General features: G+C 39.6%; 1 protein-coding gene across 1 annotated transcript in view; it reads right to left on the bottom strand.

Moving 5' to 3' along the window:
• Nucleotides 1-25: 25 nt before the first annotated feature.
• Nucleotides 26-27,295, bottom strand: part of LOC107878381 (probable thimet oligopeptidase) — a gene marked incomplete at both ends in the record, with an annotated part of 39,197 nt that continues 11,927 nt past the window's right edge. Inside the window, 9 exon segments of the mRNA XM_047396835.1 lie at nt 26-99; nt 15,425-15,521; nt 15,925-15,970; nt 16,041-16,138; nt 17,372-17,479; nt 17,553-17,622; nt 17,716-17,836; nt 17,935-18,097; nt 18,205-18,285. Coding sequence (XP_047252791.1) covers nt 26-99; nt 15,425-15,521; nt 15,925-15,970; nt 16,041-16,138; nt 17,372-17,479; nt 17,553-17,622; nt 17,716-17,836; nt 17,935-18,097; nt 18,205-18,285 — 858 coding nt within the window.

Below are 27,295 nucleotides of genomic sequence, written 5' to 3'. Positions count from 1 at the left end.
AATAAATAAGAGTAACGAATCATACCTTTGGATAGAGATGCTGGAACAGCCCAATAATATCAACATTCTCGGTTGAATGAATAATTTGATCAAATAGACCTGAAAAGATGAGTATCAACTTCTGTTAAGTGACTCTGAAATATAAAGCGACAAATTCTTAGGTTTGTGCTTTTTTCTACTGCATTAACCAACCTTCAACTGTCCAAAACATTTGCTTAATGTATTGCCAGCTAATATAGTTTAAGCATGATAACAATCATTGCCCAAACATCTTCTTTTTGAGTAGCCCGTGCAGTGCCCACCCCTCCCTCCCATAAAAAGGGAAGCCCGGTGCACTAAAGCTCCCGCTATCGCAGGGTCCGGGGAAGGGCCCCTCCACAAGGGTGTATTGTACGCAGCCTTACCTTGCATTTCTACCTGAGGTTGGTTTCAAGGCTTGAACCTGTGACCTCCTGGTCACATGGCAGCAACTTTATCAGTTACTCCAAGGCTCCCCTTCCCTCCCTTCCATATAAAAAAGAAAAATAAAATAAAAAGACATCTGCAGTACAAATTTGAAACCCAAAAACTATTTACCAGTGTATATGACAGCATTCTGATAATTCAGGAGTCCTATCAAACATTCAATGCTCAGTGTGTTATTGCAAACTCTATGCATGTGTATTTGGTGATTATGTTAATTAATTAGCATGAATTAGGAGACTTTATTTTTCCTTTTCCCGACGTAATTATAGGTATAGAATATTTTCTTTTATTGCAATCGATTGTCTTTGCCTATTTAGCTATGATTTACTTGTATAAATACTCATTATCATAGGATGTAGAGGCATACTGAAGTACAAAGAAGCCTCTTTCTTCTTTCTCAAATTCTACATTGCATCAAAGTCATTGGCTCATTGCTGCCTTTTGAAGTGAGTTTTCTCCATTCCAGCATTAGGCTTCCTTTTCTATCAAAAAGAGGTTGAGCTCTCTCTCAACTTGAAGCTGTCGGCAAAGGCAATCTCCAGCAAAAGTTTTCAAGATTCTTTCTTGTTTAGGTTCGCCTGTCAATTACGAGCCTACTCCGCAAGTTTCAGATTTTTTAAATCATGGGAGCTAAGGTTCTGAACAACGCACATCTGGTTTTCCAATGAGACTGATTTGCATGACGAGTTTTTCAGTTTTTTCTTTCTTCTCCAACAGACTGAGTAGAAGATATTTCCTTCTAGTGTTTTAGAAAATTCTATTTTCTGATTTGAAGTCCTATTAAAACTATGGGGGACACAAAGGCAGTGGAGAATAATTTTCTCAAATCGGAATTGTGAAACTAGACGGGGCTGGTACGAATTTTTCTGGGTCAAGGTCTTGTTTGCTCTATATTAAATCTTAAAAATTGCTTCATTATATTAATGGAGAGAAGCACCCAAGGGGGTGGCCAAGTGGTTCAATGAAGTTGGGTTGAGCACCATGAGGTCTCAGGTTCAATTCCCAACAGAGACAAACACTAGATAATTTCTTCCTATCTGTTCTAACCTTGGTGGACAGAGTTATCTGGTGCCTACTGCTGGTGGGACAGGTATCCCGTGGAATAAGTCGAGGTGCGAGCAAGCTGGCTCGGACACCACGGTTATCAAAAAAAAAATTAATGGAGAGAAGAAACAGGCTACAACATCTAATAATGGTCTATGGAATTTCGATAATTCAATTGTTATGACATTAGTTTTGAATACTATGCACATCAAATCTCAAAAGCAATATTTATTGCTTGATATTGGTTAAAAGATCTAGATTTCAACTAAGTGTGCTTACTCTTGCAATGGTAATTTTGAAATTTGAAGTAAAATTCATGCATTAAGTAGAGTTAACCATTATTACTTATTATTCTAAGCTAAGTGGTTTATGGCAGGAAATTGACTATTATCAGGATTTCCAAGCCAAGTGTATACGGATGATGTGGTTCTTTTTTAGCAATCGGTTGAAAAGGAAAGGTTCTATGATTTTATGGTCGGTTTGAACCAAGAGTATGATCAGATCAAGGTTTAAGTTCTTGGCAAAGTTCCTTTTCCTTCTCTTGAGGATGTATAATCCTCTGTTCAACATGAAAAGAGCCGACGAGGTGTCATGTTGTATCAGGCTCCCATTAAAGAATCTGGGTTAACTATCTTTCATGAACAACCAAAGGCAATTACTTCTGATAAAGATTACTTGCGTTGTGATTATTGTGGAAAGTTAACAGTGTCATCAAAAGCAAAAGGCATAAAAAAACTCCAACATCCGTTCGAGCTTTAAGCGCAAATATAGTGGTGGACTTCAATGAGAAAAAAGGCACAATAGAGAAAAAATATAAATATATACTTAACCCAAGACTTATGATAATAATAATCATGTATAACAAATATATGAACAAGGAAACTGAAAAAGAATTACGATAAAGTAAAATATCAATTGTTTAGTGTCACCTCTTCAGGAGACGCTCATTGGCAAGAAAATGTATGTAATAAAGCCTAGATGACAATACTGAAGCGCACATTAAGCGAGGCAAAGCACTCAACGCTTTAGAGCTTAAGCACGCCTTTGACAACAGTGAAAGCTAAGGCATACAAAGGAAACACGCCTTTGTATGAGTTCGCTTTAGAGCTTAAGCGTGCCTTTGACAACACTGAAAGCTAAGGCATACAAAGGAGACACGATGGAAACTACAGGCAGACTAACAGGAGTCTTGGAGGAAAACATTTAGGTCCATCAAGGGGTCTAGCTATTGGTCCATTCAAACTTCTTCGGGAGAAACTATCTTCAGATGAAATTCAACATCTTTGCCGACAACTGACTAAACTTGACTCACCTTTTGTTGCCACGTCTAATTATGTGCAATCGGGTATTGCCTTTAGTGTGCACCTTAATTACTACATTGTTAATTCTGGTGCAAATACACACGACGGGATGATAGCCTTTACTGCGCATCTTAATCATCGCACTGTTGATTTTCGTGCAAATACGCTCATGACAGGCTCCTCTAAATGCTTAAAAAGCTACTCTCCTAGTCGCAAAAGAAATCATGTCAGAATGGTCAATGACTTTCTACACCCCATTTCTGGAACAAGTTTTACCCTGTACAACTAGTATTACATCATCATCCGTTCTTCATGCACGTAAGTTTTCTGTTAACCTTTACCGTTGTTGCTATCATCAAGGAACCAAGTTGTAGTACTGTAACACCATCATTCCTACATTTGTAAACCCGAACACCATGATTTCTATGCAAATATAAGTGTCATGATCATTTACCTAGTGTGTAAAGTGCTTTCTTTGTGAAGAATATTCATAGAAAACACTTAAGAGTGAAGTTTAGTTGAGAATTTTTGTTACCGACTGAATTTAGGTATTCGATCCTGCAAGGGTCAATTTTGAACGTGTATAACTTCTCGAATATATGGAATTTTGGAGCTCAAGATCCACCAAATGAAAGATAACTGAGTCCTCTTTTCAATACATCCGATTTCGCCTTAATCCGATACCCGGGTGAAAAGTTAAGAGCATTTCGAGAGCGAACCAGTGAGGGTGCGCGATCTGTGCTCCGCGATAAGAGTATGGTATGCTCTGTATGCTTCGCGCTAAGGGTGTGGCATGCTCATGTTTCCAGAGACGCTAAAACACAAGTTTCTCTTCAGTTTTTCGGGGGCAAACTACTCATTTACGTCCTAAATCATCCTATAACTAATAGTTACGTGATTTCCCTCATCCCATAACCCAAATACCCAATTCCTCTCCTCCCAAATTCTCAAGAACACCAAATAAGAATTTTTCCCCAAAAGTTCAATTTCCAAGGCTTCAAATTCAAGTTCTTTTCAATGTTTTTCTCACCAATTTCATCATCGAAGGTATGGGAATCGAATCCAAGTGTCCATATCGATTTCAAGCTAGGGTTCAAGCTTCAAAGTTAAGGATTCGAGCTTTTCTCCAAATTCTTTCATCTTCCAGGCATGTTGTACACTCCCTACTTTAATTATAATATTATTGCATTATTCAATTGGTATTTTGGTGTTTTGAATGCTTGATAAACTATGGGTTTAGGGGGTTTTGTTTGATTTACAGTTGCACGGTTTTACCCTTGTTTTAATGGTTTTTCTTCATGGTTTAAATGGTGAATTGTGAATGGAAAGTGTCTTATGAAGATGGTGGAATTTGGTACTTGGTTTCACATTGATTATGGATGATGATATGAACCCTAACCTACTTCAAAAATTTGGTCTTTGAACATGGATTCTATAGAGTTAAAACTTATTTTTTGAAATCATCGCATTGCATTAAAGGATAAATGGATATAAAGGTTTGAATGTCCTTGGTGGCTATGGTTTGAATTTTTGAACAAGTAATTGGAGTCAAATTGATTATATGGATTGGTTTGGCATAAATGGAACAGCTTGCAAGCCTATTGGTATGGCAATACCAAGTTGGAAAATGCCTTAATGAAAGACTCCTTGGTTAATGGATGGTTTATGTGAATTGTTTTAATTTTGGCTTAAAGGGAGTTGTGTAGCTCGCCGAGAAGGTGTAGTCCCAGGGGAACCAACACTGAAAACCACGTTTGCCGACGTTGGGGGTCTATATGACCATTGTGTCTGGATACACAATATATTTTGGACGGCTATCGCCTTGGTGTCTTTAGTCATTCCTCGGTACATGCAGTTAACATGGACTAGGGTCCTTCCGGCAGGGGGAGCCGAATCCATATAGCCTATGGGTGCCTGAAAAGTCGGTATGAGCTATACATAGTTCAGGACTAATGTTTTAAACGATCATATTTCATATCCCTTGTCCCTATCCCGACATCCTATATATATGTATATATATAATTGTTGTGCATGTGGCTTTATGACTGAATTTTTGGTAAATGCATTATTTATCCCTTCCCTTGGGTTGCATGCCAGTACTCATCGTACTGATCGTCTCCGAACGCGACATCGTTTCATGATGTATGTTTCGAGGGCTTTTTTGGTGATCCTGTGCAGCATTAAGTGGTTTGGTACTCTTGTTGGTCAGCTGTGAAGTGGTAAGCCTCCATCTTTCGGAAGGCTCGGTCATTCTCTTAGATTTCCTTATTTTTCTCGTATTTATGAATTTCTTTTGTCATTGTCAGGGGCATGTCCGACTTTGTTGGTATTCTCGGATTAGAGGCTTTTGTGGACAGGATTGAAACATCATTAATGTCTTGTTTTGATTCTTTAAATTTTCTTTTGGTTTTATATATCTCATTGACTTGGTTGGCTTCCGTTGTTTACTTTTATTGTGCTCTTGAGGTAAGGCTAGGGGTTATCTCCGGCCCTCGGTGGGTTTGAGATACCCGACCCGGCCAGGTCCTGTACGGGTCGTGACAAGTACCCAGTGTTTCCCTAATCGTTGTGTTATTCAAGATCTTCAATCAAGGAAGAGGATTGATAATGGTAAATTGCAAGATAGCTTATATGTTTACTGAAACTCGAGACTATGGAGTCTGGTTAAGCATCTTTTGGAGGAAATATGGATGAAAACCATGAAATATTCCTAGTGGTAGTGGCACTTGGGGCACTCATCCTTTTTTGTTTTTTACAAAAGTTATATCCTAGTTTGTTCAAGAACTAGTTTGACTTTTTATTTTGTGATTGTTAGAATAGGAATAGGAATAGTATAGAAAATTCTACTTAGAAAAGGATTGTAATGTATTGTCTGTAAATATGTAGACACAATTCAATAATAATTTTTCTCCATTATTTTCTCACATGGTATCAGAGAGGTCATGAGGAAAATATCATTCCGGCGTCACTGCATCGTTTTCCGGTAACAAAGGTTGTTGTCCAAACAAATATATTTTTCGTTGGTATATTTCAAAACAAACCAACACCGCCATCATGATCAGAACATCTCGGCGAGCAAACCCCAGTCAAGCACCAACAAACCCATTATATTCCCACGTAGTGGGGTCTAGGGAGGGTAGAATGTACGCAGTCCATACCACTACTTCTAAAGAAGTAGAGAGGCTGTTTCTGATAGACCCCCGGCTCAAGACAAAGGACAATATACAGGAACATCAGAAGCATGAAACATGATACAAAAAATAACATAGGTACGACATCCACAATAATATTGTACATTACCAAACAAAGGACACCAACGCCCTCCTAACTACTGACTACGATACATCCACACACCTTAGCCCTCTATCCTAGTATTTTTCCTCCATACCTTCCTGTCCAGGGTCATGTCCTCAGTGAGCTGTAACTGCTCCATGTCACACTTAATCACTTCTCTCCAGTATTTCTTCGGTCTACCCCTACCCCGCTTGAAACTATCTAAGGCCAACCCACCGCACCTACGAACTGGAACATCTATGCCCCTCCTCATCACAAGACCATACCATCTCAACCTCACTTCCCGCATTTTATCCTCCACCGACACCACTCCCACCTTCTCCCGAATAATCTCATTCCTAACCCTGTCAACCCTTGCAAATCCACACATCCAATGCAACATCCTCATTTCAGCCACCTTCAACTTTTGGATATGAGAATTCTTAACCGACCAACACTCCGCTTCATACAACATAGCCGGCCAGACTGCAACTCATAGAATTCGCCTTTAAGCTTGGGGGCACCTTCTTATCGCATAGAATTCCCGAAGCGAGCCTTCATTTCATCCAACCTACCCTAATACGGTGAGAGACATCCTCATCTATCTCTTCATTCCCCTGAATCATATCCCTCTTGCAAACTACCTGGGAGTCCAACTTCACTACCACCTCGTCCTATTGCCTCGTCACTAAACTTGCACTCCAAATACTCCGTCTTGGTCCTACTCAATCTGAAACCTTTACTCCAGGGTTTGTCTCCAAACCTCCAGCTTATCATTAACACCTTGGCGCGAATCATCAATCAAAACTACATCATCCGCAAAAAGCATACACCAAGGCACCTCGTCTTGTATACTTCACGTCAACATATCCATCACCAAGGTGAATAAAACCGGACTAAGAGTAGATCCCTGGTGCAACCCTGTCAAGACTGAGAAATGCTAAGAATCTCCTCCCACAGTCCTTACCCGAGTCTTCACCCCCCCATACATGTCCTTCATCGCTTTGATGTACGCCACAGAGACCCCCCTCGCCTCTAAGCATCTCCAAAGGACCTCCCTAAGGACCTTGTCATACGTCTTTTCCAAGTCAATAAACACTATGTGAAGATCCCTCCTCCTCTCTCAATATTGCTCTACTAGTCTCCGCACTAGGTAAATTGCCTCAATCGTCGAGCGACCAAATTGATTCTCCGAAATAGACACAATCTTCCTCAACCTCCACTCCACCACTCTCTCCCAAATCTTCATCGTATGACACAACTACTTAATACCCCAATTGATACAAGCACGGTCATGAAGATGGACGCTTTTGAGTATTTTGAATGCAACCTACGGAGTGTACGAGTTGAAGTGTGAAAAGGGCTCCAAAGTCGCCCCTCTATTGCACTCCATGGGCTCTATTTTGTTCATTTAACACTAAGGAGCACTTTTGTCATTTTGTCACTAATTGTAATAAGTCTATAAATAGAACATGTTAGGGTTTCAGCTCATTAGTTATTGAATATTGATGAAAGAACACTCTTCTTGAAAGAGAGCCTCCCTAGGCTGAAACTGGGACATGAGCAAGTGTGGACTCACTTGTGAATGTGTATTGCTTGGAAACGATGATGCTTGAGCGGTGGAATCCCTCTCGTGTCTTCGTAAGAGTGTGGTGTTGCTTTTGTAAGTCTTAGGGGTCCTTAGATTTATTATATCTTTAGGTTCTTGGGTCTTATTGTAGTGTATATCACACTAACTATCTCTACATTTCATGTCTTAGTTAGTGTTATCTAAGGAAACCGTTAGTCCTTGTTGTTCTTGTAATCTTGTAATCGTTGGATTGTTGTTATCCTATTGTTGTTCTCCTTATCATTTTGTGGTTTATCTCTTTTTGTTGTTAGTGTTTTTGGTGTCAGTTACACCTTGTTACTTGTTGTTGTTAGACCCAAGATTTGTGTTTGTGTTGATCTCGATTTTCCTCTTCTTTGTGGACTGTTTTTAGTGTTTTTGATGCGTACCAAGTTTGAATTGTATCATTTGGTATCAGAGCATGGCTTGATTTTGTTCCCACAAGATCTCTACATTTCATGTCTTAGTGTTATCTAAGGAAATCGTTAGTTCTTGTTGTTCTTGTAATCTTGTAATCGTTGGATTGTTGTTATCCTATTGTTGTTCTCCTTATCATATTGTGGTTTATCTCTTTTTGTTGTTAGTGTTTTTGGTGTCAGTTACACCTTGTTTCTTGTTGTTGTTGGACCCAAGATTTGTGATTGTGTTGATCTCGATTTTCCTCTTCTTTGTGGACTGTTTTTATAGTGTTTTTGATACGTACCAAGTTTGTATTGTATCATTTGGTATCAGAGCATGGCTTGATTTTGTTCCTACAAGATCAATCTTGGGCTTGCTTGCTTGAAAATTCAAAAAAAAAAAGTGCTAAAAACTGAAAATTCCAAAAAGAAGCAAATTTGTCCAGTTTTGTTGTCTTGGCCGAAATTGTGTCTTGTTGTGTCTTGGCTGAGAATTGTTTCGTGTAAACTTAGATCTAAGAGTCCTTTTTGTGTGTTATATTGTTGGTAGTGTTAGCTTCTTCATCCCTAACACTAAAGGATTCTAAATCTAAGTTTGAGCTTTAAAAGTTGATGTTGTTGTTGTGAATCCGAAGTATGGCCGATTGTTGTTGGTTCAAATTTTGAACGTGTATTGTGGGTATTGTGTTGTGAATTTTAAGCTTGAAAAGGTGTTGTTGTTTGGGGGGTCCAACATGAACCTTAGAACTTCAAGACTGAAAGTTTGTGTTCTTGGTATTCTTCACCATCTCCATATATTGTTGAAGAAAAAGTGGTTGTTAATCATAGAAGTTGAAGAAAAAAGAGTGTGTATTGTGTTAGTCTAGCAAGATAATAGATCCAAGTTTCAAGGTTTAGTACTTGTGACTCAAAGACTTTTCCTACACACTCATGACTTTACAACCCACTTCCAACCACTTTCCATGAGACAAGGGCCCATGTTTTAAGGAAAAATATTACAAAAGTCAAGTACTGAAATTTGAAACTTGAAAAAGGTTCCAAGACTTATTATTTCCTCCTTCAAATAAATTCCACCAATCCAAAAATTAAAAATGGGTCAAGACTTGGACATTGGAAAATAAAATTGTAGAAACCGCAATCAATTCGTGGCTGCCACATCATCATTTTACTGTTCACACAACAATTTTGGCTCAAATTTTTGATTTCGTAGTTTCATTTTCTTGTTAGTTTCGCTTGTTGATTCCAACACTAACTTACAAGCTAGTGACCGTTTACTAGATTGTGAGTTGGTTGTGAACCGTTCCTTCGTGTTTACGTCCTTGTGTGTTCTCTTAATTCTTTGCAGTCGTTGTAAACATTTGGTTCACCTCTCAACACCTCACGGAGTACAAGCAAGCTTACAACACTTGAGAGATTAAAGTTTGAGGAATTCGAGAGGCAAAGAAATAAAGAGAGAATGTGAGGACCTTTCTTGTACGACTAATTTGTTTGTGTTTTGTAGGTAACTTCTTGGCTACAATGAATAACAACGTTCCTAGTGCTATCTTGGCCGGAGATGAAACTTAATTGAGTTGAATAAGATTGAAGGCAAATCTCAAGATGGAGAGAAAGCCGAGGTGCAAAATGAAGATGTTGGCCGAGACTTAAAGTTGTTATGTTCTCGGTTTCTTCTAATTTTGTGGACTATTTTGAGAGCCATTTTCATTTGGTTTGTGCCTTGAATTTGAGGTCAAATTCCTCTCAAGATGGAGAGGATGATACAAGCACGATCATGAAGATGGACGCTTTTGAGTATTTTGAATGCAACCTACGAAGTGTACGAGTTGAAGTGTGAAAAAGGCTCAAAAGTCGCCCCTCTATTGCACTCCATGGGCTCCATTTTGTTCATTTAACACTAAGGGGCACTTTTTGTCATTTTGTCACTTATTGTAATAAGTTTATAAATAGAACATGTTAGGGTTCTAGCTCATTAGTTATTAAATATTGATGAAAGAACACTTCTCTTGAGGGAGAGCCTCCCTAGGCTGAAACTAGGACATGAGCAAGTGTGGACTCACTTGTGAATGTGTATTACTTGGAAACGATGGTGCTTGAGCAGTGGAATCCCTCTTGTGTCTTCGTAAGAGTGTGGTGGTGCTATTGTAAGTCTTAGGGGTCCTTAGATTTATTATATCTTTGGGTTCTTGGGTCTTATTGTAATGTATGTCTCACTATCTATCTCTACATTTCATGTCTTAGTTAGTGTTATCTAGGGAAACCGTTAGTTGTTGTTGTTCTTGTAATCGTTGGATTGTTGTTATCCTATTGTTGTTCTCCTTATCATATTGTGGTTTATCTCTTGTTGTTGTTAGAGTTTTTGGTGTCAGTTATACCTTGTTTCTCGTTGTTGTTGGACCCAAGATTTGTGTTTGTGTTGCTCTCGGTTTTCCTCTTCTTTGTGGACTGTTTTTAGAGTATTTTTGATACGTACGAAGTTTGTATTGTATCACCGGTAGTTGTTGCAACTCTGAATGTCACCCTTGTTCTTATATAAAGGAATCATCGTGCTCCATCTCCACGCCTCCGATATCTTTGAGGACTTGAAAATGTTGTTAAACAAGTTGGTCAGCCACCTCAACCCTGCCCCGCTAGCAAACTTCCAAAAATCCACAGGAATCTCGTTAGGCTCCGTCGCCCTGCCCCTTCACATCTTGCAAATAGCCTCGTTGACCTCCTCTACCTAAAACGCCGACAATAGCCAAAATCACGACACTCCCCGGTGTGCTCCAACTCCCCTAACACACCTCTGTCCTCCTCACCATTCAGGAGCCCATGAAAGTACGACTGCCATCTTTTCTTAATGAGGGTGTCCACCAATACTCCGTCGTCTTCCCCCTTAATGCACTTCACTTGGTCCAGATCCCAACCCTTCCGCTCCCTAGCCTTGGCAAGCCTAAACAACCTCTTTTCCCCGCCTTTCTCCTATAACCACTTATACAAAACTCTCAAAAGTTGTTGTCTTAGCAGTAGTAACTGCTAACTTAGCCTCCTTCTTAGCTAACTTATACTCCTCCCTGCTAACCCGCTTCTCTTCTTCATTCTTACTCTCCACCAACTTAGCATAAGTCGCCTACTTCGTCTCCACCTTCTGCTTAACGTCTTCGTTCCACCACCAATCCCCCCGATACCGGCCAGACCAGCCCCTCGAGACGGACTCTTTGATGTATCCCACAGCCTTATCCCACGTACTATCCACGTCCCCCCTACACTCCCAAACCCCTAACCCCTCCAACTTCACCCCTATCTCCAAGGCACTAACCAGAGTCAGGCCACCCCACCTAACTTTAGGTCGACCCTCCCCACCCTGTCTCATCTTGCCCTTCTTGATAACCAAGTCCATCACCAGCAGTCTACGCTGGGTCGCAACTTTCTCACTCGGAATAACCTTACAATCCTTACACATTGCTCTATCCCTCTTCCTAAGCATCAAAAAGTCAATCTGAGTCTTGGCTAACCTACTACGAAAAGTAACCAGATGCTCCTCCTTCTTCGAAAAGCTGAAATTCACTACCACTAACCCAAAGGTCCTCGCAAAATCCAAAAGAGCAGCTCCCTCAACATTTCTATCCCCGAACCCAAAGCCTCCATGCACATCACTATAACCCATCGGCAATGACCCGATGTGCCCATTGAAATCCCCTCCTCTGAAAATCTTCTCCAAACTAGGCACGCCTCTTACCACCTCGTCCTAAACCTCCCAAAATATCTTCTTCTCCTCCTCGTCCAGGCCCACCTGTGGCGCGTACGCACTACAGATGTTCAAAGTAAACCCCCCAAAGACTAACTTGACAGTCATCACCCTATCACTAACCCTTTTCACCTCAACTACCTGCTCTCTAAGCTCATCGTCCACTAAGATACCAACACTATTCCTATGCCTCTCACTACCAGAGTACCACAACTTGTACCCATCTACATCCCTAGCCTTAGAACCTACCCACTTGGTCTCCTGGACACACGCAATATTGATCATTCTCTTCCTAAGATGCGTTGAGAATAGGCAGCACACGCGCCGCCGAAAGAAATTCTACGACGAGCGCGTCAGCCCACACACCGGCGCGTGCAGAATTTTCCGGCGACATTTCCGACAATTTTTTTCAGTAGCCTCGCTTATTCATTCCGAGGTTGCTCATATGATTATTTTCTGATTCAGAGCAACTTTCGGACATCAGATCTTATATCCGACGACTTTTTCTTTTTTTCCTGCCCAAATTCCGGCAGTATTTCTTTTTCATGATTAAATCTAAATCTTAATGAGATCAGAAACTCAGATGTCAGAGTTTATGAAGAATCGACGAGGGGAAGGTTGATTTGAAAGATCTCGACCTAAGTGTAGCTATTGTAAAAGGTTTGGACATACTCTGGAGAATGCTATTCTCGACCTAAGTGTAGTTATTGTAATAGGCTTGGACATACTCAAATAGATTACTGCTCTTTAGGAAAGGTGATAGAGGCCTTTGTAAGGACTGCAAAGTTATCCTGCGTGAGAATCTTACAATCCAACATAAGCTTTTGTTGGTAGATCCACAGGTTAAGAAAAAGAGGAGGAAGAAGACTTTATATGAACGACCAAGGATTAAATGGGGTGGATTGACCCCTGCCCTCTCACAGGAGATAGGGGAGAAGTTGATGGCGATAGGGGCTAAGAAATAGTCGAGACGCGAACGACATGTGAGATAAGATAGCTAGTAGCATTAGGAATGTTGATCGAGAGGTGCTAGGGGTGTCGAGGGATAACTTGGCGGGCATCAAGGGGATTGGTGGTGGAATAGAGATGTCTAAGGCAAAGAAGGCTACTGATGCAAGGGGATTGGTGGTGGAATGAAGATGTCTAAGGCAAAGTGCAGGCAAAGAAGGCTACTTATGCAACGTTAGTGGAGTGCAAAGATGAGGAGGAGAAGCGAACGAATAAGGAAATATATAAGGCCGTGAAAACGAAGGCTAACTTAGCGGTTACGGCAACAAAGACGATAACTTTTAAACAACTGTATTTTAAACTAGGGGACAAATACGGAGACAAGAAATTGTACAGGCTCACAAAGGCGAGAGAGGAAGACACGAGACCTTGACAAGTAAAATACATCAAGGATGAGGAAGGCAAGGTGTTGGTGGAAGAGACCCTCATATGGTGAATATGACAAACATACTTCCACAAACTTTTGAACGAAGAAGGGGACAGAGACAGTATGTTCGATCATTTGGATTACTCTGAGAGACATCGGGATTTTAGGTGTCGTAGGTGTATTAAGGTTGAGGAGATTAAGCGTGCTATTAGTAAGATGGGTAGGGGAAAAGCGACCGGACCAGATGAGATATCAGTGGAATTTTGGAAGAGCACAGACATGGCAAGTATGGTTGGGTTGTTTAATGTTATTTTTAAGACGACAAAAATGCCCGAAGAATAGAGGTGGAATACAATCGTTCTGTTGTACAAGAACAAGGCTGATATCCAAAATTGTAACAGTTACATGGGTATTAAGTTGCTACGGCACAATTTGAAATTTGGGAAAGCATAGTGGAGATGAGGGTGAGGAGGGGTGTCCTAATTTCTAAGAACCAATTCAGGTTCCGGGGCGATTGACTATAGTAGCCATCCATCTTATGAGGAGACTGGTGGAGAAATGTAGGAAAAAAAAAAAGGATTTACATATGGTGTTCATTGGCCTGCAACAAAGTCTTGAGGGAAGTCTTCTTGAGATGTCTGAAGGCTAAGGGTGTATCGATGGCTTACATTAGGGCGATAAAGGACGTGTGATGGAGCCAAACTCGAGTTAGAATAGTGAGAGAAGACTCGGAGCACCTCCCACTTGAGATAGGGTTGCACTAAGGATCAGTGCTTAGCCCATTTTTATTTGCCTTGGTGATTGACGATTGACGCGGTGTATCCAAAATGAGGTGCCATGGTATATACTACTTGCAGATGACATAGTATTGATTGATAAGACACGCGGCAAAGTTAATGTTAGGTTGGAGTTCTGGAGACAAATTATGAAGTCTAAAGGGTTCAGGTTGAGCATGACCAAAACAAATTAGAGTGCAAATTCAGTGATACAGTGCATGAGGTACGCATGGAAGAGAGGATTGGCACACGATCTATCCCCAAGAGAGATAGTTTCAAGGATCTTGGTCTGTAATCTAGGGAAGAGAGGACATCAACAATGATGTCACGCATTATATCGGTATGGCATGGATGAAATGGAGACTTACTTCTGGCGTCTTGAGTGATAAGAAGATACCACCTGAACTTAAAAGATAGTTTTATAGAGTGGTGGTTGAGCGACTTTATTATATGGGACGGAGTGTTGTCCAGTCAAAAACTCCTACGTTTAGAAGAAGCATATTATGGAAATGAGGATGTTGAGGTAGATGTGTGGGCATACCAGGACCGATAAGAATATGAATGAGGATATTTAGGATAAGATAGGAATGGCCTCCATGGTGATAAGATGAGGGAAACGAGATTGAGATGGTTTAGACGTATAAAGAGGAAATGTGTAAACACCCAAGTGAGAAGGTGCGAGAACTTGGATATAGCAGGTACGAGGAGAGGTAAAGGTAGGCCGAAGAAATATTGGAGAGAGGTGACTAGATAGGACATTGTGCAACTACCTTAGATAGGAGGATGTGAAGGATGCATATCAGGGTAGAAGCTTAGTAGGTAGTGGAGTGTCGTCTTGCTTTTTAGAAGGTTTAGGCTTGGTGGTGTTTGTCGTCATACTAGCCATATTCTTGTACTTCTTGCTTTTGATACCCATCATTGCCTATTGTTTATTGTGTTTCGATTATCGCATTATTTTGTTCTTGTTCTTATTCCTCCCTGGTAGGCTTTGCACTACTTCTCTTATTAGTTGTTATGGTTCCTTCACTGTTCCCTCTTCCTTGTACCTGGATTTGTTGCACTTGAACCAAGGGTCTTTTGAAAAATAGTCTCTCTACCTCCACGAAGGTGTGGTACGATATGGTAGACTTTCCCTCCCAGAATCCACTTGTGGGATTTCATTGGGTGCATCCCAAAAATATATCATACAAAAATTGGAAAGAAGCAAGCATGTCACTGAAATAGTGGCAAATTAACAAGGCATGCATGAAAAGCGCAAGTTCTGAATACATGCAGTAGCAAGTGTATCTGACAGAATTATTATATTTCCTAGGAAATCACGTTATACATGCTTGAGTTGAAGAATACCAATTTTAGCATCTAAAAGGACCCACAGAACAAACTAAGTTAGCCTTTCATGGATTAGAAAAAGAATCAGTACATTGCTAAGTTTTGGCAAGTTAATAGAAAGGCTTACAATAAAAAATCTCCTGTTTCAATTTCAGTGCTGAGAAGGAGCATCGCCATTTCTTAAGTGATTTACAAAGATCATCCTTAATGGGCTTTGTGATATCCTACAAAAGGCATATGACAGAGATAGAGGATTAACATAATCGAACTATCTGATATAAAACAATTACCAAACTTGTTTGCAATAACTTTCACATAAAGCATGGTTTTTGATTTGAAACCGGTGTGTCAAACTTTAAGTCTATGGTTCAACTTGCTTAAAGGTTAACATAAGTAACTGAAAACGCAACTGCACAAGGTGAAAGTTTCCTTTGTTTCTTCCACAATTAGCAACTGATTATTATTTTCATTTTTATAAGGGAACTATCTCTCAAAACTCAAACGAACATTTCTTGCAGCAGAGATCATGGATGGAAGAGCAAGGAGAAAAAGAATAGTAGCAAGTCTGAGTATCTGACATTACTACAGAAAATAGTCGAGAACGAAAAGAAATTACAGTGGAAGTACCTGATGAAAGCCAGAGATCAGTCTCAAAGAGAGGCTTTCGTAGCACCTAGCACAAGTATTTCAAACTTATAAAACCATAAACTAACAATATAAAGGGGAAACTATTAAGAACACACCAATTCTCCATCAAAAGGGCAGGGATCTCCACAAAATCAGGATCCAAACTCAGCCCCGAGAATTTTGAAAAGGATGTGCAGCTGCAAATGTGATGTACCTGAATTAAATACACGAGTAAGAATGTGTGGCTGTTGCAAAATTAACCCGGAAGTGTGGATGAGATTTTATATAAAGAAGTACAATTAAGGTCAAAGTTTATCAACATGAGTACCACAGAAAAATGATAAGTATCGACAAAGTGGTGCCCCGTCAATTTTGGTCTAAACTACAGGGCATAAGTACACTATTTATCAAGCATCTACAGGAGCATATTATTAGAGGAGGAAAGCCAGTCTAAAAACTGAACTAGCACACCACAGAAAAGGAGTTTTACCTGCTTAAAACTTTAGTCATAATCTAGGGAAGTTCAAATTTCAGAACTTGCCATAAGATAGTAGATAGTTTTATTATTCTACTATAACATTACAATTTCATAATTTTTTTCAATTGGAGGATGTCGTATGGGATAGTTAATATCATCAAGATCTACCAAACAATTGATTCATTGTAATTCTCTTCTATCAATCCACCATTTTTTTGTTTTTGATAATAGGTAACAACAAAGCAATATAATAATATTAACAAGAACTAAATTTTGCAGATGTTATACTTAGTGATGGCTAAACAAAGGATATTAGATCTAAGAAATCACAAAAGTACTATATATATATATATATATATATACTGCTTATTCGGTCTATTGTTTCTTAACAATTAATGTCACTTACTAGTATTGATTTTTTATTGGGAAAATCCTATATTTTGGATGTTATCGTTACTCCCTCCAATCCAAAAAGAATGAAGCAGTTCAGAGTATGGAGGTCTGTGATGTAAAAGGTGCTCGCCACGTCGCCATGCAAGGCATAGTCGCCTCTTGTCGTCGTGGCGCTGCGACATCCAAAAGGCAACGCCTTTGCGAGAACGGCAACATGGCGAGGCAAGGCGACAAAGGCGTTGCCTTTTAAATTTTTTTTTAAAAAATTAGGGTTTTAGGGTTAAAAGCTAATTTTAGGGCTTATTTTCCCATTTTGGCTCTACCAACTTACTCGACTGGCGACTGCGGCTGCTACCATCTACCATCTCACAATACACCCTTGTGGTAGGGCCCTTACCCGGACACCGCGCATAGCGGTAGCTTTAGTGCACCGGGCTGCCCTTTTATATATTATTTAATTGGAAGGCAAGTGACAGGATAACATAGCTCTCCAAATGCATTATAACGTGACGAGAAACAACTGGAATTTAGACTAGTTTTTAAATTTTGCACTGGCTTCAAAGGAAAGTTACATACCACATGACCAAATTCATGAAAAAGATTAACCACTTCTGAGAATTGCAATAACCCAGGGTGACCATCAACTTCCTTTTCAAATTGAGAAACAAGTAGAGCCACAGGAATCTGGGTTCAAGGAAATGTCATTAACTGAAAATCCAAGCACTAGAATTCAGCAAGTGATACATTCAGCAGTTACCTGTCTAGAACCATTATTTAGTGAACTATTCTGAAGAGCTATGACACAAGTGTGAGCATATTTGCCTACTCTGTTCAAATTGTAACAGATTTTCAGTGTTCTACCATAAAGCTGATAAAGCAAGTACATTAAAACAGAAAAAGAGTAATCAAGCTGGGATAACCTGGAGTACAGATCTAGGTAAAAATATCCAACAAGCTCTTCAGAACTTAAATCTGAAACTGAAAAAAGCTGAACATCTGGATGCCAAACCACAGCATTTTCAACTTCCTTAAAACCTAAGCCTAATATTGAACAAAGAATTACAATTATTTACATTCTTGCACAATACTTTAGGAAAGAAGAAACAAAGACAACAACCAAATACAACTGCAGTGATTACCAAATAAGTCTTGGCAGATTTTGAAGATGCCGGATAAAACCAACATGATAGGAAAGTACTGTCTAATTACTCCAAAATTAATATGGAATTGTTGATCTTTGATTCTTTTGACATAGTATGCAAGATCCTCCATGCCGAAAGGAGATTCACCTTCCTCTTTCTTCTATATTACCAGAATAGAAAAATCTTCAAGAGGTGAAGCATATAGGTGAAACAGACCAAGCATAAGCTGAACTCTTAAGTCTTGACATATAGTAAATTTGAAGTTACCTTTAATGCTTTAAGCATTGAAAGTTCCCTGGATGCTAAATCATTCAAGCTGGCAGAGAGACTCTCCAAAAACTCAAACACCTAAGAAGTGTCAAAATCATGAGAATGGATGAACAAATCCATTTTGCAAACTTGATCATGACATTCCAATCTATGAGATAATTTGTTAGTCTTTGCATATAGTGTAAAAGAAAAAGATATTCACCACCTCTTAACATTTTGGCAACGTCCTTCTCTTAAACATATAGTAGTGGTCAGAACTATTAAAAGGAAAGAAAAGGTAGTTGTTAGAATCTAGTAGATATTCTAGGATCTGGTAAATATAGTATAGCTTACTCCCCATAATTATGTATTTGATTCTCCTTCCTTCTTTGAAACATTCATATTAGCAGTTTATACCCCCACCTCAATTGCTTGAAGGAGTAATCCAGAGCGCTTTCTTTCAATTTCTTTTCTTTTTTACATGGTATTAAATCTTAAGTGAGAAATGAGTTGTTGCCCAGTAACAGTAACATACAAGTGAGAACTTATAAGCTGAGCTCACACTGAACGTACCTTTGTTGTCTTTGATCCACGACAACCTGTCAGGCTCCTCCTCCATTCCTTAAAAACCATCCAGAGCACTGAAAAATTCTGTCACTTTTTCAATTTCCCAATCATTGAAGTTCCTTCTAAACGGGAGATTCCAACCTTGTTGTGTCATGTTAGCTAAGCTAATATGTTTTTGCACCGACAGCTTATACATCTCAGGAATTTTTCAAACTGGAAGTGCCCAACCATTTGTCCTCCCAGAAAGATGTTTTTCTTCCATAACTTGTCCTGACAATTGTGTTGTTCTTCAAAAGAGGCCAAAGTATTCTGATGGACCTCCATAGACTTACACCATAAGGTGTGAGAACCTCCTTTGTCACCCACTTATTTTCCTCTCCATATTTAGCTTTGATTACTTTGCCCCAATATGCTTGAGGCTCTTGAGAATACCTCCATAACCATTTCAATCTAAGAGCTTCGCTTTGCAATTTTAAGTTCCTTATTGCTAACCTGCCTTGCTTCTTCCCCAGAGAACCTTTTTTCCATTTGACTAGATGTTGCACATTGTCACTCTCCTTAATCCCTTTCAAAAGGAAATCCCTCTTAATCTTGTCTAGTCTCTGGATTATACCATCGGGAATGGGAAAGATAGACATCATGTAGGTTGGAAGGGCATCCAAACTGAATTTATGAGAGTGACTCTTCCTCCCAGGGAGATGTATTGACATTTTCAGCTGCTTAGCTTCTTCTCACACTTTTCAATTATTGCATTCCAGATGTTCAAAACTTTTGATTTGGCACCTAAAGGCATTCCCAGATAAATGGTAGGTAGAGAACCTACTTCCCCTCCTAGAATTCTAGACAACTCCACCATATTTGGGACTTCATTGATTGGGAACAACTGACTTTTTCTCCAATTGATATGAAGGCCAGAGACACCTTCATAGAGTACTAGTATTGATCTCAGAATCAGTAATTGCCCTTCATCAGCATCTCAAAAAATTAAGGTATCATCGACATATTGTAGATGAGTAACTTCCATGTTGTTATTTGGACTTGAGGTTTGAGTTGTAGCTACCTCAAAACCCCTGAGACAATCATTCTGTCAAGCCACATTTATCATGTTATTTAGACCCTCCATGACAATGATAAATAAAAACGGGGACAGCGGATCACCCTGTCTCAAGCCCCTTTGAGCACGGAAAAAACCTTCAGGTGATCCATTGATAAGAACCGACAACCGAATAGTGGAAATACAATATCTTACCCAATGAATCCACCTCCTTCCAAATCCCATACAAGCTAGCATTCTTAATAAAAATTCCCAACTTACATGATCATAAGCCTTCTCAATGTCTAGTTTGCACAAAATTACTACTTTTCCTTGTGTGATTCTGGAATCTACTACCTCATTTGCAATTAAGATAGCATCCATTATTGTCTGTTTTTAATGAAAGTCATTTGCTGGACATCTACCAGTTTGTCGACAACTCTCTTCAATCTTTCTGTAAGCACCTTTGAAATTAGCTTGTAAACACTGCCTATAAGACTGATGGGCCTAAAATCTCGCAATTCTTTGGCTCTCGTCTTCTTTGGGATCAAAGCAATGTATATTGTGTTGAAACTCCTCTCAAAGATGCCATAGTCATGGAAGTTCTTGAAAGTTTCCATGATATCCTTTTTCACTACTTCCCAGCATTTGACGAAGAAACTCATTGTATATCCATTTGGGCCTGGAGCTTTATCCATGGCACACATCTTCAGACATGAAAGTACTTCTTGTTCCTCAAAATCCTTTTGCAGAGCATCACTTTCAGCTTCAGTAATCATCGGACAGTTGATCAAATTACTATTAGGTCTTTTCTCTGTAGTTTCTGAATATAACCTCTGATAGAACCCAATAATCTCTGCTTTAATTTTCTCTGAATCCCTCACTGGTTCATCTTGAATCACCAAATTGTCTATGTTGTTGCTTCTTCTATGTGCATTTGCCACTTTATGGAAATATATATTTGGTATTTTTATCCCCCTCTTTCAACCACAATGCTCTTGATCTTTGTCTCCATGCAATCTCTTCATTTTTTAGGTGCTCTTCACATATTTCACAAGTAGAGATGCCTTCAAAGCTGACTCTTCTTCTGTTAGAATTCTAATTTCCATTGCTTCATCCAAGGTGGCTAATTGACTAAGAAGTTGCACGTTTTGCATTCCCAGATTTCCCATACTAGTTCTGCTCTACTCCTTTAATTTGCCTTTGAGGGCTTTTAGCTTACATCCAAGGATGCGATCAGGTTTGCCAGTATAAACAAAAGAATCCCACCAACCTCTGATTCTTTCCACAAAGCCATCTGTATTCAGCCACCAATTTTCGAACTTGAAATAGGACTTCTTGTGTTCCCAAACTCCACATTGTAAAACAATGGGGTTGTGATCAGAGCACAATCTCTGAATTGCAACCTATTTTATTTTGCTGAAAGTATCATCCCATTACTTAGAAAATAAAAACCTGTCAATTCTAGAAGCAACGTTATTGTTGTCTCCTTTGTACCAAGTAAATCTACCCCCTTCCAATTGTAAGTCCAGAAGGTCCATATCTTCAATGAAGTCAGAGAAATCTATCATTGATGCTGCTCTCTTTCTGTAATTTCTCTTCTCCGAAGGAAATCTAGTAGTATTAAAATCTCCACATACTGCCCATGGCCCCCAAATAGACTCCTAACAGCACTTATTTCCCCCCACATGAATTCTTTTTCTAATCTGCAATTTGGAGCATAAACTCATGTAATATGGCAGTTGAAATCTTGTAACACTGCCTCGAACTTGCAAGTAAGAGTGTAAGAGCCAACTTCCAATACTTTACCTTTCCATGATTTGCTGTCCCATAACATTAAAATGCCCCCTCTGGTACCACTAGCTTGCAAACACGCATATTTAATCCATCTACCACCTCAAATTTCCTTTATCATATCTTGAATCTCCCCCTCTAGTTTGGATTCCTGCAAACAGACTATATCCGCGTTCCAGTTGAAGATCAGACTCTTCACAATTCTCCTCTTATCCCTACTATTCAGACCCCTCACATTCCATGACACAAGTTTTGCCTTCATTGTAAAGGTTTGCTTTCTTTCCCCCTCTCTTTTCCCTTCACATTTGAAATTTACATCAAAAGATGCAAGTCTTTTGAGCTTATGTACCCCCTTATATCTCGGCCTCCTGATAATGGAGTCATTATCCAGCTTTCTAACCTGCCTAGAACTATCTATTTGCATAAGAAGTTCTAGTGCCTCCTCCTTATGCCCCTGAAAATCGATCCCAAACATTTTCCCCAGTTTGATTAAATTTTGTCTCACCCATGCAGATGTCTCTTTCTCCTTCTGAATTGCAAGACTCTGATCATGTTGAATTGGTTCAACATTCTCCACCAACCACTCTTTAATTTGCATATCATTCTGCATGTAAGCTTTGATGGTTTGGTTTTCAATTTCCAAAACCATAGCTGCTCCGTCACCGCTAATCTCCATCACCTTCGCTGCACAGAGATATTTCGGAGTATCTCCGGAGTTCTGTTAAATCTCTCTTTAAGGCTGAGACTTGTTCGTTTGTTTCTGGAAGAAAAGGGTCAAAGAAGCCTTCAACACTTGGGCCTGATAAGTCATTAAAAATGACATTTGCTCTATCAGGCCCAAAGTTCTTTTGTTTGTCACCCCGGCCCAAAGACTTTTTTAAACAGACTAGGCTCTCCACCCCTTTAACACGCGACTTTGGAGCTTTATTTCAAAAAAAAACTAGCTGTCACTGCCCCCCACGTGCCTCTCCTGCATAGTGTCAGTCCTAGGTAAAAAGTCGTCCTTTCCTTGCTGTGGACATGATTTTTACCCGTTGGTTCTCTACTGATATCGTACCTCTGGGTCCAGTGCTGCATTCTCCCAGCTCCGGCGACACCATCTGATAACTTTCTCCCACTTCCAGTGACATCTTCTGAAAGCGAACCTTTTATTCCACCCAGATAAGGATGAAAAACTCTATTCCATCTCTTTCAATTGACACTTCGTTGGGGCAGTTTTGTCCATCTCCTCAGACTTTGATTCTTGCACACTTCAGATGATTTTTAGCTCCGTCTCCTCCTCCGTTTCTACCCATCCTCCACAGAGGTTCCCAATTTCTGTAAAAAAACTGTTGTGACCAGGCTGTAGAGGCACTCTCATGGCACGAACCCAAGTTGTTTTGGGTTTCAATTTCGAATTTTCGCATCTATGACAAGGTTTCACCACTGAAAATTAATTCTGGTCTTTCCCCAACTCCACTTCCTCTGGATGATTTGTTCCGCAATGTTCCTATTTGGAAATTCAAAAAGGAACATATTGCTGGCCATCTCATAGATGCTGACCCCGAACACAGCCTTCCAAGAAACTGCACTCCATCTCCTGATGTTAGATAAAGAGGGGAGTTCTGATTCTCTTTCTTTAAAAGATCCCACAATACATCTCTTGAAAAGTCCAGTGTCTCTTGCGCCAGGGGAATCTGTAATATGTAGATCTCCTTCATTGCAAGTGATTGACGACTCGCCGAGAGTGTTTAAATGCCATTTGCTTTCCGTTGTTGCTCTGGCGTACGAGAGATCACTCTTACTATTTCTGGTTTGTTCAGCAGTCTTCAATTGGTGAGAGCATTGAACGAACCTCTCTATCTTAAATGCTATTTCATTCCACCCTGTATTTGGAGCTAGTTCTGGGACAATTAAGACAGACCTCTCCAGACCATTAAATGATATGATGCTCAAATATCTACCATACTCGTTCACCTTTCGAGTACAAAAGATCTCAGTAAATTTTTCTTTGTTATTCCATCTCCTAATCACCTTCTCCCTATCCTTGGACGCTTCTTTGAAGATGGTACAGAGCCACATCAAAGCCTTTACACTCATGGTTGACCTTCTCATCATGTTACGACTTCTCTCCACCCATTCAAACCACGTATCTCTCTCGACTGTCCATCTAGTGATGTCGAAAGATTTGAATCCTGCATTGAAATAGATTCTGTTTCCCCCATGAGAAATCGGGTAAAATTAGCATTCCCACGAATAGGCTCACTTTCCAGCACTGTCAGTACATCTGCAGCTCTCTATTTGGGAAAACTCTATCAGCTTAGTACTCCATTTCCTTGACTTGGAGTGGAGGCTTTTGGCAAAAAATCCTTGGGATCCTACCTGAATGATTGGATGGTTTCTTTTTGAGTTTCTTTAAGCAAATAGGCAACATCCTTTGAGATAGCTTTTGGTTGATAGACTGATTTCCTAGCTTAGGAGTAATTGGTATCGTATGAATTGTGATTGATTATGTAATATTTTCTTTCCTTATTTAGTAGGACTTACTGTATACGTATATAAATCCATCAAAATTTACAAAGAGGTTTTCTTCTTTTTGAAAACTTCATGGTATCAGAGCCATTGAGTTTTCTCCCTCTACAGCACTAGGACCATTATTGTTATGGTTGTCGTCCACTGGGACTTCAGTCGCCGCTCCCCTGTCATCAGGTCACCAATTTCCATGATCTTCCAGCACTAGGCAGGAGTGCTTCCTTAATTAATAGGAGAGAAAAGACATCAAAACCCCTCCCCGGACTTGTCGCCAAAACTTACTTTAAACCCTAAACTAATCGGGCAATTATTTATCCCCTTGACAACTTTCAAGTGAATTAATTTCAACCTCAAAATCAAAATCCCACTCTCACAACGGAGAGTGCACTACACACGCGCCATGTCATTGCCAAATCATTGCCACATCAGTGCCATGTCATTGCCACGTTGATACAAGTACGATCATGATTGTGGACCAATACGTAAAGACTCGAGCTCGGGTGGCTGTCCAACCAATGGAACAAGCTTTGAAGTGTAGAGAACAAGTCCCAACACTCCAAAGTCATCCAATATGCACACTCCAAGGCCTCCCTTTTGTCTTGACTCAATAAGGGCATTCTAGTCATTTTTTATTAAGTTGAAACCTAGGCTATAAATAGAACATGTTACATCATTTTGTCATAACTTAGATGATATTTTGAGAGCTCTTTGAGAGTGTTCATACAAGTGTAGATATCACTTGTGACAAGTGTTGAATCACTTGTGTTGGTTGCTTGTTTTGAAACGTTAGTTGCTTGGGGATTCTGTTCCCTTGAGGTCACCGTAAGAACTTGATGTTCTTTGTATGAATTATTGGGTCTTAGTGTTCAATATACACTTTGGTTCATAGTGTTTGTGCATTGTGTGTCAAGTTATCTATCATTTTATCTTATTATTGTTGTTGTGTTCATTCTCGGTTTTGAGTGTCCAAACCCGAGACCTTGTTGTGTCATTTTTGTTCTTGTTATTGTGTTGAAATCTTAGTTTGTGGTTCGCTGATTATAGGTGTTGAACACCTTAGAATCTTATTGTTATCGTGTTTGTATTGTTATTGTGTAGTGAATCCGAGCGGGGTCACCAAAAGGGGTCCTCGGTTCTTCAAATCATGGACTGTTTTGGTGTGTGTTAGTACCTTCCTTGTCGATCTTGTATCATTTGGTATCAAAGCATGGCTTGATTTTATTCCCACAAGATCAATCTTGGGCTAGCTTGCTTGAAAATACAAAAAAAAAAAAGAGTAGTGTTCTTGAGTATGGATCTTGGCCAAAAGTTCGTTGTGTTCTTGTATTTGGCCGAGACTTGAACACTAGATCTAGGAGTCATTTTGTTTGTCTTGGTGTTTCAAGTGTTAGTTTTCTTCATCACTAACACTCTTGAGTCAAGAGCTAAATTTGAGCTTGCATTTGTTGAAGTGTTGTTGTGAACTTAAAGCCTTAGCCGATTGTGTTGTCATCTTGGTGGACTTGGCCGTGATTTATTGGCCTTGTTGTTGTTGGAATTGGTTGTTGGGATTATTGTGTTCTTGGTGATTGTTGAAGTTGTTCTTGATGTTCTTCATCCCTTTCAAGACTTGTTAAAATAAAGTGAATACTAGACCTATAAAGTTTGAGAGAAAAAGGTGAAAGCTTGTTAGTCTTGAAAGACTTTCCATCACCCATCAACTAGTCAATCACTTCCCAACAACTTTCCTTGATTTAAGGGGGATGGTACAAAAAAGTCAAGTCTTCCACTTTTGAATTTGACAATAGAATTTCAAGACTTGTTTCCCTCCTAAATAAATTTCCACCAATTCCAAATCACAAATTGTTCAAGACTTCCAATTTTGGAAAATAAAATTTGTCAAGACCGCAACCAATACGTGGCTTCCACGTCATGTTTTACTGTTCACACGACAAATTTAGGCTCAATTTTTTGATTTCTTAGTTTCTAATCTTTGTTTCTTAGTTGCAATTTGTTGATTCTATTGCTAATTAACAAACTAGCAATTGTCTACTAGGTTGTAAATTAGTTTTTGGGTCCGTTTATTCGTGTCTACGTTTCTTTGTGTGCTTTTATCTTTTGAAATTCGTTGTAGTTTCTTGGTTCAAGTCCGTACGTATTTTCTTTAAGTTGTTTCAAAAAAGAATCTATTCCGACCTCGAGCCCCAATTGGTACCAAGTAACCTCCTTGGAGTATGAACGAGTTACCAACACTTGTGAGGCCAATTGAGAGGCATTTGAAAGTGTGAGAGCTTGAGGGCTTGTGAGGATGTTTTCTTTTCTAACATTAACATCAACTAGTTTGTTGTTTTTTGTGTTTTTGTTTTAGAATTTCTTTTGTTAGGAACTATGGCATTGGAAAAGGTGACCATGAACGATTTGATGGCTGCCATAATAGGTATGAAACATGACCTTAGTAGCCGAATGGAGATAATGGAAACAAATAATGGACCGAGTGGAAGGAAGAATGAAAGGGACGGAAAGCTCTCTTTGCAAGGAGTTGGATAACTTGATAGAGAATCCAAGCCTTCCTAATCAAGTTCTTGTAAGTGGACATGCTACACATGAGCTACAAGGTAATCAAACTAACTCTTGCACTCTAGTGAATGAGGCTAGCAGCCAACTAAGTGTGAATAGTAGTTTGTCTTTAGGTGAGCCGAATGTGCCTCCATTTGGTGATGATAATGTACAACTTGAGATTGTGGATACACTAGTTGATCCATCTATTGTTGAGGCCATTGTGGCAAGTAATAGTACATTGTCTTGTGGAAGTCATGAAGACCAACTTGTGTGTGAAAATGGTGATGTTGAACATGTTGGCCGATTGACTATGGATGACCCTCTAGTTATTGTAGACCATGCTAGAATAGATGGGATATATAATTGTACTAGTGGTAGTATTGGGAAAAGGAAATGCATCCTAAACTCGTGTCCATTGACACTCCACCCATTTGATCCCGGTGATCCTTTGAAGTATGATGATGAGGATGTCTTTTGGAATGACTTGAATGCGCATGGAATTTATGGCCTTCCTATCTCGGCTTTAAGCCTATTTGTTGTTCCAAGAAGAGTCTATGTTTGCCACTTGATGTGCAACTCTTGTTCCTTGTTTCTTGTCATACTTGTGTCGATAGACTAATTGACTCTTTCTTGGGAGGGTATTCGGGTAAGACGGATGTTTGGGTG

The sequence above is a fragment of the Capsicum annuum genome, chromosome 9 (assembly GCF_002878395.1).
Source record: "Capsicum annuum cultivar UCD-10X-F1 chromosome 9, UCD10Xv1.1, whole genome shotgun sequence".
In the NCBI taxonomy this organism is placed as follows: Eukaryota; Viridiplantae; Streptophyta; class Magnoliopsida; order Solanales; family Solanaceae; genus Capsicum; species Capsicum annuum.
The sequence above is the reverse complement of the archived record's forward strand: the minus strand, read 5'-3'. Positions and strand labels throughout refer to the sequence as shown.